At 41.9% G+C, this 15286-nt stretch overlaps 1 protein-coding gene across 1 annotated transcript; it reads left to right on the plus strand.

Annotated features, from left to right (window-relative positions):
* The first annotated feature begins 5184 nt into the window (after positions 1-5184).
* si:dkey-6n21.13 (P2Y purinoceptor 3) lies at positions 5185-6736 on the plus strand. The gene has a single exon (XM_038995301.1). The coding sequence runs from the start codon at positions 5318-5320 to the stop codon at positions 6734-6736; it is 1419 nt and encodes a 472-aa protein (XP_038851229.1). The 5' UTR covers positions 5185-5317.
* Positions 6737-15286: the final 8550 nt, after the last annotated feature.

Consider the following 15286-nt stretch of genomic DNA (forward strand, 5'->3'; position numbering starts at 1 on the left):
TGTGTGTGTGTGTGTGTGTGTGTGTGTGTGTGTGTGTGTGTGTGTGTGTGTGTGTGACTTCAGCCCTGGTTAGAGTTTGCCTTAGCCAAATGTCTAGATCAGCAGAATGGGAGGAAGTGAGGGGGACATGGGGAGGGAGGGAAAGATAGAGGGACAAGAGGAGAGAGAGGGTGGGAGGGAGGGACTGTGTCACACCGACAAAGACACGAGGCAGACAGGGATGAGTTAGAGGAGCCAAAAACAGGTAGAAAGGAGGCAGACCGAAGGTGACTCATTATGTCAAGAAAGAGATAGACTTTCCAACACAGAGTTTCTTGATTGGTCATTTTGTTCTTATATGTTCACCATTTTACCCGTGGTCTTCACTGGTATCTTCTTGATTGGTCATTTTGTTTTTATATATTCACCATTTTACCCGTGGTCTTCACTGGTATCTTCAAAGTCTTTTTGTTTTTTTGGACTCTGTTTTTCTAACTTGGAGAACAGGGATAAAGGAAGAACGCTTTGAACCACAGATCATTTCAACAGGTATGTCCTTTATTTTGCTTACAAAGCTCACAGATTGCAGAGATTTAGGTATTTATGCTGTTTACATTTATAGATTTATTACAGTTACATTTATTGCCACTCTCTCTATGTGCCATACTTTCTTATGACAACCAGGAGAACATACCTGACACACACAGTACAACCAGGAGAACATACCTGACACACACAGTACAACCAGGAGACCAGTCCTGACACAAACAGTACAACCAGGAGACCAGTCCTGACACACACAGTACAACCAGGAGACCAGACCTGACACACACAGTACAACCAGGAGACCAGACCTGACACAAACAGTACAACCAGCAGACCAGACCTGACACACACAGTACAACCAGGAGACCAGACCTGACACAAACAGTACAACCAGGAGACCAGTCCTGACACACACAGTACAACCAGGAGACCAGACCTGACACACACAGTACAACCAGGAGACCAGTCCTGACACACACAGTACAACCAGGAGACCAGACCTGACACACACAGTACAACCAGGAAACCAGACCTGACACACACAGTACAACCAGGAGACCAGACCTGACACACACAGTACAATCAGGAGACCAGTCCTGACACACACAGTACAACCAGGAGACCAGACCTGACACAAACAGTACAACCAGGAGACCAGACCTGACACACACAGTACAACCAGGAGACCAGTCCTGACACACACAGTGCAACCAGGAGACCAGACCTGACACAAACAGTACAACCAGGAGACCAGACCTGACACACACAGTACAACCAGGAGACCAGACCTGACACAAACAGTACAACCAGGAGACCAGACCTGACACACACAGTACAACCAGGAGACCAGACCTGACACACACAGTACAACCAGGAGACCAGACCTGACACACACAGTACAACCAGGAGACCAGTCCTGACACACACAGTGCAACCAGGAGACCAGACCTGACACAAACAGTACAACCAGGAGACCAGACCTGACACACACAGTACAACCAGGAGACCAGACCTGACACAAACAGTACAACCAGGAGACCAGACCTGACACACACAGTACAACCAGGAGACCAGACCTGACACACACAGTACAACCAGGAGACCAGACCTGACACACACAGTACAACCAGGAGACCAGACCTGACACACACAGTAAAAATATTCCCCATTTATTTGTATTTATTATGGATCCCCATTAGTTCTTGCCAAGGCAGCTGCTACTCTTCCTGGGTTTCAGCAAAATTAAGACAGTTACATACTATTAAAAACATTACAGTACATTTCACAACACATTAAGTGTGTGTCTTCAGGCCACTTCTCTACTACCACATATCTACAACACAAAATCCATATGTACGAGTGTATAGTGTGTATGTTATTATGTGTGTGTGTACGCGTGTGTCTGTCCCTTCACAGTCCCCGCTGTTCCATGAGGCATAGTTGTATATGTTTTTAAAAAATCTGATTTTACTGCTTGTATAAGTTACTTGTTGTGGAATAGAGTTCCATGTAGTCTTGGCTCTATGTAGTACTGTGTGCCTACCATAGTCTGTTCTGGACTTGGGGACTGTGAAGAGACCTCTGTTGGCATGTCTTGTGTGGTATGCATGGGTGTCTGAGCTGTGTGCTACTAATTTAAACAGGCAGCTCAGTGCATTCAACATGTCAATACTTTTCACAAATACAAGTAGTGATGAAGTCAATCTCACCTCTACTTTGAGCCAGGAGAGATTGACATGCATATTAATGTTAGCTCTCCATGTACATTTAAGGGCCAGCAGTGCTGCCCTGTTCTGGGCCAATTGTAATTTTCCTAAATCCCTCTTTGTGGCACCTGACCGTACAACCGGACAGTAGTCCAGGTGCGACAAAACAAACTAGGGCCTGTAGGACCTGCCTTGTTGATAGTGTTGTTAAGGCAGAGCAGTGCTTTATTATGGACAGACCTCTCCGCATTTGAGCTACTGTTCCATCGATATGTTTTGACCATGACCGTTTACAATCCAGGGTAACTCCAAGCAGTTTAGTCTTCTCTACTTGCTCAATTTCCACATGATTTATTACAATATTTAGTTGAGGTTTAGGGTTTAGTGAATGATTCGTCCCAAATACAATTCTTTTAGTTTTTGAAATAATTATTGTAATGTCCCAACTCTCTAAATGCATGGCTCTTATCTATTATATTAAACACTCAGATAAATAGAGTAGTCATGAAGAAGCGATTGAGTTAATTAATTTGAATAAAAAAATGTTGCACCTGTTGGTGTATATAGGACCTATATTTACCTAAATCCTCTATATTGTATGCGTGAAGTGATGTTGATTGCACACATTCACAGACATACACACATCATGTGTAGTCCACTCGCACTTGCTTGTGTGTGTGTTTTGGGCAGGGGGGGTCGTAACTGGGCACGTGCAAAGCACTGGACAAGGAGATAGCAATGTGGTGATGGTACAGTATAATGGGATAGTAGGACCTGAATGAGTTTGAGTTCAGTAGATAGTGGCCAAATGTGAAGCGACCCACACATGTTCATGAATGACATACAAGCCTCAAGATGAAAGAGAAGAAATACAATGACACACAAGTTAATGAGTCAAGAGTATGAAAATGAGGTCAAAGAGGAGGTGGGAATGGATGGGTGGATGGGTGGATGCATATGGAGTCATTGGAGGGTGGAGGGGAATGAAACGAAAGATGAACGGGGGGGGATGGAGGGATGGACTGATAGGACAAGGGGAAGTGTAGTTACTGATTATCGAGTTAATGGAGTGAGAAGAGACTGAATCAGCAGCATATAGTCGTACAGGAGGGCAAAACACACACAGGAGGGTAAACAGCACTGGAGATTGTGTAAGGGGCTGGGGGGAGTCACCGGTCAGCAAGGGGGAAGGAGGGAGGGAGAGTACAAAGGGAAGACACCTCATGGTGTATGTTGAATGAAAGAATGAAAGAAATTAAAAAGATGACGATGACCGTTTAGAGCCCTCAAACTCAATTCTGGACCTCAAAGCCATTTCCACATCATTTTTTCATTGTTCCTCTTTATTCAGGGACTGATTTAAACCTGGAACACCAGGTATGTGCAATTAACTATCCGGTAGAACAGAAAACCAGCAGGCTCTGAACCTTGTAGGGTAAGAGTTGAATACCCTGGGTTTAGAGTATGCTAAAAGTTCTATAACTCCAGACTTCCAGGTAACTGACAAAATAAAGAAAAGACAAACATAAATTGTCTTAATAGGGCGTTGGGGCACCACGAGCCAGAACAGCTTCAATGTACCTTGGCATAGATTCTACAAGTGTCTGGAACTCTATTGGAGGGATGGGACAACATTCTTACAGAAGAAATTCCATCATTTTGTGTTATGTTGATGGTGGTGGAAAACACTGTCCCAGGCGCCGCTCCAGAATCTCCCGTAAGTGTTCAATTGGGTTGAGATCTGGTGACTGAGAGGCCATGGCATATGGTTTACCTCGTTTTCATGCTCATCAAACCTTTTAGTGACCACTCCTGCCCTGTGGATGGGAGCATTGTCATCCAATGCTTTGGTAGCCAAAATAATGGCCTGCCTAGCATTTTTTCCATGACCCTAAGCATGATGGGATGTTAATTGCTTAATTAACTCAGAAACCACACCTGTGTGGTAGCACCTGCTTTCAATATATACTGAACAAAAATATAAACGCAACATGCAACAATTTCAAAGATTTTTCTGAGTTACAGTTCATATAAGGAAATCAGTCCATTTAAATAAAATAATTAGGCCCCAATCTATGACTGGGCAGGGGCGCAGCCATGGGTGGGCCTGGCTCCCAAATGGGTGGGCCTATGCCCTCCCAGGCCCACCCAATTAGGGAGCCAGTCCCTGCCAATCAAAATAAGTTTTTTTCCCACAAAAGGGCTTTATTACAGACAGAAATACTCCTCAGCACCCGCCCCCCTCCCCTCAGACGATCCCGCAGGTGAAGAAATCGGATGTGGAGGTTTTGGACTGGTGTGGTTACACGTGGTCTGCGGTTGTGAGGCCGGTTGGACATACTGCCAAATTCTCTAAAATGACATTGGAGGTGGCTTATGGTAGAGAAATGAACATTGAATTCTCTGGCAACAGCTTTGGTGGACATTCCTGCACTCATCATGACATTTGCACATACCCTCAAAACTTGAAACATCTGTGGCATTGTGTTGTGTGACAAAACTGCATATTTTAGAGTGGCCTTTTATTGTCCCCATGCTAGAATGGCCTTTTATTGTCCCCATGCTGTTTAATCAGCTTCTTGATATGCCACACCTGTCAAGTGGATGGATTATATTGACAAAGGCTAAAATGCCCATTAATAGGGATGTAAACAAATTTGGGCACAACATTTGAGAGAAAAGCTTTTTGAGCAAATGGAAAATGCCTGGGATCTTTTATTTCATCTCATGAAACATGGGACCAACACTTTACATGTTGCGTTTGTATTTGTGTTCAATGTACTTTGTATCCCTCATTTACTCAAGTATTTCCGTTATTTTGGCAGTTACCTGTATATCCATATCATATCACTGTACAGGGAAGTATACTATGAAAATTCATTGATATGAGATGCAATGAATGAATGGGTGATTGTAACAACCCTCTCTCTCTTTCTTTCCAGGTAAACAGAATTTGAATTGTGAAGACAACATAAGTGAACTTGGGAATTGGATAATCAGAAATCAAACAGAGGCAACCAGAAGGAACAGTGGAATGCGAAGATGAGACATAATCTCAACTGACACGGAAACACCCAAACGTCACCATGACAACAACAACGATGGACACCCCTGCGCTCAATGATGACATTGTTGAAGGAGTACACCACCTCCTTAACTCCTTCTCTGTCAATCCCTCGCTCCCTCCCTCCTGCAGCATCGACGAGTCCTACAAGTACATTTTCCTCCCTCTGTGCTACTCCTTCACCTTCCTCTTCTCAATCTCCCTCAACTTTATCATTCTCTGGCGTTCCTTCAGACGCACCAAGCGTTGGAACGCCTCCCTCATCTACATGGTCAACCTAGCCTCCACAGACTTCATGTACGGGTTGTCACTCCCCTTCCTGGTGGCTAGCTATGTGATGCGTGACCAATGGATCTTTGGGGACTACATGTGCCGATTGGTCCGCTTTCTGTTCTATTTCAACCTGTATTGTTCTATATTCTTCCTGACGTGTATATCTGTCCATCGCTACCTGGGGATATGTTACCCTATGAGGACCATCACACTGGAGACTAAGAGAGCGGTCAAGGGGACGTGTGTGTTGGTGTGGGGGGTCGTCTTCGCTCTTACGTGCCCCATATTCCGGTTTGCCCAAACGAGCCACGTGATGAGAGGTGTAGGGGGAGAGGCTATGGCGATTACCAGTAATAACACTGGCACCGTTAGTAGTAACGGTACTGGGGAGGTGGAAACATATCAGAACTGTTGGGACGATGCCATCGATAAGGAGTTCCAAGACTATGTTCCATATGGAATCATCCTACATCTTCTAGGGTTCTTTCTCCCGTTCTCTATCATCGCCTGGTGCTACTCACATGTGGTTCTGACAATATTCCGGACCCTGCGCTCCCAGCCCCAGTCACAGCGAGGCAGAGGAGAGGGGGGTGGAGGACGTGGAGGAGGAATGAGAGGGAATGGAGCTGGAGTTGTAGGAGGAGGAGGACTTCAGGGAGGAGGAGAGGGGATATCGATAGTTCTCGGCGCCCACTCTCCATACGCCCACCGACGGCGTAAATCCATCAAGACCATCATCACCATCACACTCCTCTTTGCCCTCTGCTTCTTCCCATTTCATGTCACCAGGACTATCTTCCTCATCCTGAAAGTGAAGAAAGGTGTCCCGTGCCACACCATGACGATGGTATCCATGTGTTATAAGATCACCCGACCGCTGGCGTCTTTCAATGCCTGGCTCAACGCACTCCTCTACTTCCTCACCAAGGAGAAAGGGGGTGGCGCCCCCTGTTGCCCACCGCCAGACTCTACTGCAGCCAACCAGCAGCATGGGCTCCTCTGGCCACTGAGGAAGCTGGGAAGAGCGGGAGATGAGGAGGAGGGGGGCGACAGGGGCGAGAAGGGGGGCATGGTCAATAACAAGGGTAACAACAAAGAGACGAATAAAACGGCTGTACATTTATTCAGAGGGATGACCAAATCCAAGGTCAGATATACTGTGGAATAAGTTCAATTCAATTCGATAGACTTTATTCATCCCGAGGGTATCAATGCTGGCAGGCATAGGATGAATTGTTGTTGGTGGCGGAAGTCTTCTGCATTCCATGTGTTTCATTCAGAAGCAGACCTTTGTGAACAGTGTAAATGGTTGGGTGCAGAATTCAGGATGTGAAAAGGAACGGTTTGGAGACACAAAGGACATTAGAGATGATCATTAGAGATTATCTTACTATCATTGGCAGTATTCAAATGTTGATGAATAGATCTGGATGAGGATTGTGATACTGTACCATAAAAAAACAATGATGGACTCTGTTATATAGTTTATTTTTTATGAATTTGTTGAGTTGAAGGAAGTTATACCTCAGGAAAACAAAACTCAGAGACAGATTTGGTATCTGTTATTGTATCTTTTGATAACAGCCCTTGATGACAACTGTATTGGTCTATTTCCTGTTCATCTTGTGTCTGACATTTTGGAAATGTGTAAAATATGACTGGATTAAACATGTTTAATGTAATGTAACTGTCCAATGAGATTGTGTTGTTGAATTGTGTGTGTGTGTGTGTGTGTGTGTGTGTGTGTGCGCCCACAAGGATAGTAAAACAAAAATAATTCTCCCACGTGGCGACATTTCCCACGTCCCCATAAGGACAAAGGCTATTTTAAGTTTACGGGTTAGGTTTAGGGTTAAGGTTAGAATTAGGGTTAGAGTAAGGAGTTTGGGTTAGAACTACATGTTAAGGTTAGGGTTAGGGTTAGGGTAAGGGATAGGGTTAGGTTTAGGGAAAATAGGATTTTGAATGGAAATTAATTGAGGGTCCTTCACGAGGATAGAATAATAAAATGCATGTGTGTGTGCATGTGTGTGAAAGAGAGAGAGAGTAAAAAATGGTCATGCCTTTGTAAACAAATTGGATTAGCAATAATGTTAATAATCTCCCTATTCACCTGAACTCAACCCAAAGGTCAACCTAACTAATGTAGTGCTGAGTGTTTAAACACACACACACACACACACACACAGAAAATACATTTTACAACACCCTAAAATCTGAGAAATACTCTCCACTCATTCACAAAAACAACCTACTTGATTTAACATGGAATGGGGTTGTACATTGTAGAATCTAGACTATAGTGATGTCACAAGCACTTGTCAGGAACTATGGATCCTGCAACCTACTCCACTCTGTCCTTCCGTTTGCTCAAATTATGGTGAGGTGAGACTGACGGACCGTAAAGACCTACGATTGTTGTTGCCTTTAGTTCTGAGCTCTGGGTAAATTATTAAACTGTCATTTGGGTTGTGTAAGTACAGAGAATCTGCTGTATTGATGGAAAACTACTTGTGTAAACATATTTTTTAATAACATACTATTTCCCTATGGAATTTCCTATGTTGCTGACTATCTATCCCCTCGATCCACTATGTTCACAAATTCACAACCCCTATTCCATCTCTTTGAAACAGATAAACTTATTGTCATTTGACTCATTACAGGGGCCTAACATACATAAGAGGTCTTGTACAGACGCATATACAGTATATATTTATCAGACATTTTTTTATGACATTTATGTTTTCATTGCTCCTAAAATAAACTCACAACAGTGCAACTCTCTCTCTCGCTATCCTGCCCTCTCTCTCTCTCTCTCTCCCGCCTCCACTCTCTGATCCTGGAAAAAAAGTATCAACATTGGATGAAGAGCTATTTATTGTCCATCAATTGAGCGAGGTATCTAAGAAACAGGAGAATGTAGCAGGCAGGGTGCCAACTGAAAGGCTTAGTTCCATCCTTGTACACACAGAAAGAGAGAGAGAACTACATAATGTTAGTAGCTTACACACTTTTAAGACAGCGTATTCTTATCTGAAAATATATCTAATGCATATTACATGGCAGTTAAACAAATAGTTTACCATACTAGTCAAAGGTGTTTTATGTCCTCTAGGGCCTAGACCTACTATATCTCTGGCCTAGTTGAGGAGTGAAATGCATAGGCATACATTGGTGAACTCAAGGGGGCGACAAATCCTCCCATTTCACCCTTTCCCGGCTTGGAAATTCAAAACAAAACCGGTTATGTAATTTCCCGTGCTGCACTACGACTAGAACAATCTTTGACGGTTATTAAAATTGAACAAAAAAAATAAAATAAAATCATAGGAGCAATTTTAAGCAAAAGTGAATAGCAATATGAATTAGGCTAACAATCACACACCTCGTGCATTTTGTTAAAAATTTAAATTCCACCGTTGAAATTTATATTAATTTTTTTCCCCTTTTTCTCCGTGTCACCAGTGTGTGTAGAGCTGTCGAGGCGAGGCGTTGGCGCCATTTTCAAACTTCTGCTGCAAGAGAATGAATGTCTTGGTTGTAAAAGATATTTAACGAATTAATTTATATTTTCTGAATTGCATTTACACGGGGATTTGTTTTGTTTGTTGCATGAATGGTCGTTTCTTCATGGGACGAGGACGTATTTTCTCATGGTAAGCATTTTAGCATGCCTTGTTTTACAGGCTAGATAACATTAGTTTCATTTAGCTAATGGTAGCTAAAAAGAAACATGAAGTTAACTAGCTACGTTTTCGACTGTTTTGTGGGCTGTTAGCCAGGAAATATAGCAAGCTACATTTAACAATTTCAACCGTCGTCATGTATTTCAAAACACTTTCACTCAATCTCAAGATAGATTAGTGGCTAACCTTATATAGGATGACTAGAAACTCGGCTAAGTTAACAAGCTAGTTAGTTACTACGTTACTTTGGTGGAATAGCCATGTTTAGCTGACGTCGCTAGCTCGTTTGAAATCTTTATGGCAGTTTAACACTGCAGTAAGATTTAGGCGACTTAAAAGTGAATATCTTTTAACGTTAGCAAAGTACCTTCAGCGATGTAGTTAGCTAAAGTAAGTTGATTCAAAGTTACTGTTATCTAACGTTAGCTGCTAACTATTTAATGGTTAGGACAGTTATGCTACGTCGGTGTCACACCCCCGTTTCAGTGCGAGTGCCATAGGTTTGCTTCGCGAACCCCTCCCCCAAATCCGCTCATGCAACCCCCCCTCGACAATCTACTCCACCCCCATATGTTCATATCAAATATTCGCTGAACTTGAAAATAATCACAAAACTGATTGTAAAGTTACAAAATGTTAGTAAACGGCTGAATAAGTTGTTTAAATTGAATTAAGTCTGTAGGGTAAACGGTCAACTGTGGGGGAAATCGCAACGACATTATCTGAATCAGCATTTTTTTTGTCGACCCAACCCCCGTACTGTGCCATCTAGCTAAACACGATACATCATATGAATAGATAAACAGAAAAAATATCGACAAATGTTATCTAACGTTGCATTGATCGATTGTAGATCACTTGAACCATTGTGACTTTCTTTGGTGTGCAATTTATACTAAGTAGCTTACTAGTTCCCTGTAACTGACGACAGTTGCCTGTCTTGCTCCTTGCCCTTTAGCTATGTTGCCAAATTTGATAGCCATCGCGTTACTTTTAGCTAAGATTGCGCTCTGATAAACGATGCTGTTCAACCATCAAGTTTAGTTAAAACCGTAAATAATGTATTAATCGGTGAATAATTTTACAATTTCTACATCTCACCCTATTCTTGCCATAAGATCACAATCTAAATATTTTAATGTATTGGATGATAGATACAATTAGTTGAATTTGTTTAATGAAACGTCTCCAAAATATTTAGAATAATACATAGGAAGAGATGTTGAATAGGTCAATGTAAAAAGATTAATTGAATTGTTCCTAGTGAAAACCAGAGACCACCATATCGAACCTTGCATTTGTAACTGCGTCATCGTTGATGCCACGTACTGCACTTGCCACTGTACAATAAAAATGTTTCCTTTGCTCCTTTTCAGAACATCATATAGTCCCATTCATTCAACTGCAATCTAGTATAGATTCATATTGAGTGGAGCAAATCATTCATGTACTTTCAATGTATTTTCTGGTGCAATTTATGGTAAAGAAAAATGTATGCATGTCAATTAATATAAAAATAAGTAATAATATAGTGACCCCCAAACTAGGCGCCTAGGTTTTGAAAAAGCATTTACTTCACAATATGCCACCGATTTTGCTGAATGACACACCCTACCAAACTTTTTAACCTAAACTCTATTCATGCATATATAAGGCATGATCTAGAATCTGGTATCTGATGAGTAATATTTGTTAAGTGAGGCTCAGATTTCTGTGTACTGTAAGCTAAAACATCTGCTATCTTCTAACTAGTGTGTCATTTTAGCACAAAACCTACAGAAATATACAATCTGACTCATTTGACTTCTGCTAATAAACCACAATATATTCAGTCTATCATATGGCACTGCTATGAAACAGGTGTTCTTTCAAATAAAGGTTGATTTTTAAATGTATAAAACATTCTATACGTGCAGTGAATATGTCTCATATTTTAACATGGCCTAATTGAGTTTAGGAAGTCAGACGGGTAAAAGACAGCGCATTGCTGTATCATGGCCCCTGTTTAATACGCACTTTATTCCCTGGTGAATGTCTGAAAAGTTGTAGGTGTCTTTCTCTGAAGCATCTGTCACAGTACATTTTGTCAGGTTTGTGTGCATCATATTTGAAGCTATTTTCATGTTTGAGTGGATTTGGATTGTGTGCTTGGCATGCTGTGGGCAGGATTTTAGACTTTTTCTGAGGTTGGATATAGTGGCTATTATCTGCTTAGCTTACACCCTGTGGCATATACTGGTAGGCTAATAATGACTTTATGTGACTGGATTCATTTGTGCTTGCCAGTAAATGTGTGGTATTCTTTCAGACTCTATAATGCAGTGTTTCCCAAACTCGGTCCTCGGGGCACCAAGGGGTGCATGTTTTTGCCCTAGCACAACACCGTTTATTAAAATAATCCAAGCTTGATGGTTAGTTGATTTATTTGAATCAGCTGTGTAGTGATAGGGCAAAAACCAAAAGTGCACCCCTTGGGGCCCAGAGGACCGAGTTTGGGAAACACTGCTATAATGTAATGATTAAGCTTTTGTACTGGTCTGGGTTGTCTACAGTTACCAGAATAACCAGACAGGCGTGCCTATTTAGAGGTAGTTGGGCATTGCCAAGTCAACTTTGAGATGTTTTACTTTAGAATCAGAATTTCTGAATTGTGTGTTAAGTCTAAACATTTATGATGATGGCATTCTAGCTCTTTGTCTTTATTTTCGTGTGTGTGCGAGCGTGTTTGTACGTGCACTTATTTGTGTGGGTGTGTGGGGATGGTTGAGGCCTTCTGTCCCTGGTAAATCTATCTGTAGATCCAGAACTCAATTTTCTCTACTTTGTGTGCTTGCTCTCTTCCTTCTACTCCTCACATTGAACCCAGTCAAATTATTTGATTGCTGCTTTTCTGTTCGAACGATGATGTTGGCCAGAGACCCCAAAGGATCGGAGAGACTCGGATATGCCATTTTTTTTGTATTTTTCCCCCTGCCTGCTCGTCCTTTTCTTTTCTGTTAATGCGAAATGGAACTCGGACCAAGCTTGGAAAGTAGTCGTATCTTATTTTTTTTGTTCAGCTCGGCGACGTTCATTTGTGGTTTGTGGCTAATGCCTTTTTGCTGCGAAAACTCTGAATTGTCGCTGTGGCAAAAACCACCACACAAACGCGCAATGACACTTTCCTTAATTTTTATTTCCCTCGCTCTCTGCTTTTCTGCAGTCTAGCCTGTTCCTTCTTTTGCCCCCCACCCCTCCCTTTCTCGCTCCCTCCCTCCCTCTCTCTTTCTCCCTCCGTTGGCGGAGTGAAAGCCTTGGCAAGACAACAAAAAGTCGAAGCGGGTGGCGGCTGCTGCTGCTCGCACTGGTGCAGCCCAGACTAGACAAACGTACCCTCGCAAATTAATTTTTTCCAGCCAGGCCTTTACCCCCACAAGCCCCAAATTTCACACCCATCACCCCCGATACCTTGACGACCCCCTGCTTTTTTTTCAGATTTTTCGCACGCTCCGAAAATGACAATTTTTATTGTAGAAAGTGATGCTGAGGGAAAAAGAGTAACAGCTCCCCTTGCCTTTTTATGCCTACTAAGTTCCCCAAGCCTCCTCACTAGCTTCAGCGTAGAGCCGAGAGAGACTGCACACACAGCACAGCACAGCACAGGAGCCTGCCTTGGGGCCTGGTGGAGGTGAATAAGGGGGGAGGGCGGGTAACTGGGACTATGGCTTGGGGTGTAGTAGGCATTTTCATTTTTTTTATTTAACCTTTATCCAAAAAGTCCCATTGAGGTCAGAAGACCTCTTTTTACAAGGGAGACCTGAGTGTAGGAGTGTGGCGTAGGAAGAGATATTGGTGTACTAGGGGACAAAAGTTTTTTTGGGCAAATTTTAGGACTTGGTTCAGAAAACCTCCCCATTAGGAAAGGGAGCCCCCAAAGCTTCTTTGACATTTTTTGTTCTTCTTAAATTAGGCTATGTTGTTATTCCCCAATGATCATTTCCTTGAGTAATTTTAGTCCTTTTTTTCTCCTTTTTTATTTTGTATTTATTTATTGAGTTATGGGTGAAGTTTTAGTTGAAGTTTGTGTGTGTAGAGCGAGAGGGTGTAGAGAGTACATTGGCCTTCAGAGGGGCATCAATATAAGGAGAAATAGGCTACTACACACAAGGTGTGGGCTAGATTTAATTTGAAGAGGGTGTTTACATTGTGTTATTGGCCCCCAACCATTCCCCTTTTTTTCCATTATTTTGAACAAGGACCCAAGGTAAGTGAATCCCTTCTTCTCTTTCTTCTTTATTTTCTCCTCTGTTTCAGGTCTTTTAAAATGGCCTCTGGTTTGAATGGAGAGAGACAAGCCTATCTATGTCAGAGAGAAACACTGAAAATGATTTTCTACTACCTCGTATGTCTGTCGCTCTTCCTGCCTCACATTTTCTCATTCTCTCTCCCTTACCCTCCCTCGCTCTTTCTGTCTCTCTGCAACCACTCTTTCTGCCTCGCTCTTTTTCGTTCGTTCTCTCTTGCCCCCCTCCCTCTCTCCCTCCTTACTCATTTTGAATGAGCCTATCTGGCAATATAGAGTGAGAGAGAGAACAAATGCTTGCTGCCTGAGTTCTGACGTGATCATTGGCTTTTTAAAATCTCTAATGAGCTACTCATAATGTCATCCTGCTTTTCCTGAATGAATAATAATAATATCAATGTGGTCGTGTGGCACTAGTCTGAAATAGGCTAGTAGGCTATGTCATTATCTTCTAGCCTTTCCATTATTTTAATTGTATGAAAATTGTGAATTAGTTTGGCATTAATCAATACTGTCTTGGTTTTAGTCTGGTCCTACTAGGACAAATTCAAGGTCAAATAGCAGTGTTTTTTTTCTCTTCCACATTGTAGGGTTAAAGTGGTGGTGATTTTGTTTAAAGTCTTAAAGTATGGCCAATTGGTGTTCATTCTGTTAATATGAATTCATATCAATAGTATATTGGTGAAAAGTTTAATTTCGGTCTACTTTATGCCTTGGAAATTCAACTTTTCTAAGTCTAAAAAGTTTATGCGAGACCCCCCCACCCCTTCCTAAAAAACAAATATTGTTCTTACTTGCAACAACAACTATCACAATTTTTACAGATTCGTTCATATTTCAGTAATTGGCTTCACTGTCTGTTCCTGTTTTGTCTCTTAACTTTTTTTTCAACAGATCACAAAACGGATTCCAAATATGCAGGTCTTAATAAAACTAAAAACCTATTGTAATTTATGTATGAGTTTTCTCTTATCTGTGTTCTGCAACTGGAATCGTGTTAGCATAGCCAGATTTCAGTTCTATTTAAACAGTCAAGTCACTCTTCTGTATCTTGATAACACAAAAAATGTATTACTTGTCTCAAATGTAAATTCAACTAAACACATTGTGTGTAAGATTAGCCTTATTCGAGGGCCACATCAGTTCTATTTCAACTGCTAGTGCCAAGAACGGACCCCTTGTTGTAGTCATACAGTCAAGAGGCCTCTTGTGCCTCTTCCCCCTATTTTCATTCCCCTCTCCCTCCTCTCTGAGATGTGTGTGTCTTGTGGTTGCTACGTTAGCTGGAGCTCAGGTGTATCGCTGCTCGTGAATGTCAAGGTCACACCTTCTATGGGGGCTCTTTCGCCCTCCTTTTCCTCTATCTTCTATTTCTCCCTCCTTTCCCATTCTCTCCCTCTTTTCCTTAATTTTCTTTTCACAAACTCTCACACACACACGCACAGTCATGTTTGAAGATAATCTTGTCTTGATGACAGTGAGGTCCAACAAGTCCCAAACGTTCGATTGGTTACTGCTGCATATAGGGTGATTTATTGTGGTGATGTCTGTCATTTCTATGATTAGAGTATAATGACATGACTTATTATTTGTTTAAACTGGCCTTTTTTTCTGTTCTGTCAAATCTTTTTTTAAATGAACTCGTATTCCTGTTTTTACTATTGGGATAGATTTATAGATGTGGGGAGGTTGTCTTGATGAGAATAACTGACTCCTCATGCTCTATGGTTTAGAATGGGCACTGTTT

Source organism: Salvelinus namaycush, chromosome 6, assembly GCF_016432855.1.
Source record: "Salvelinus namaycush isolate Seneca chromosome 6, SaNama_1.0, whole genome shotgun sequence".
Classification (NCBI taxonomy): domain Eukaryota; kingdom Metazoa; phylum Chordata; class Actinopteri; order Salmoniformes; family Salmonidae; genus Salvelinus; species Salvelinus namaycush.

Coding starts and splice junctions, on each gene's coding strand:
- si:dkey-6n21.13 (XM_038995301.1), top strand. CDS start 5,318: ATGACAACAACAACGATGGACACCCCTGCGCTCAATGATGACATTGTT.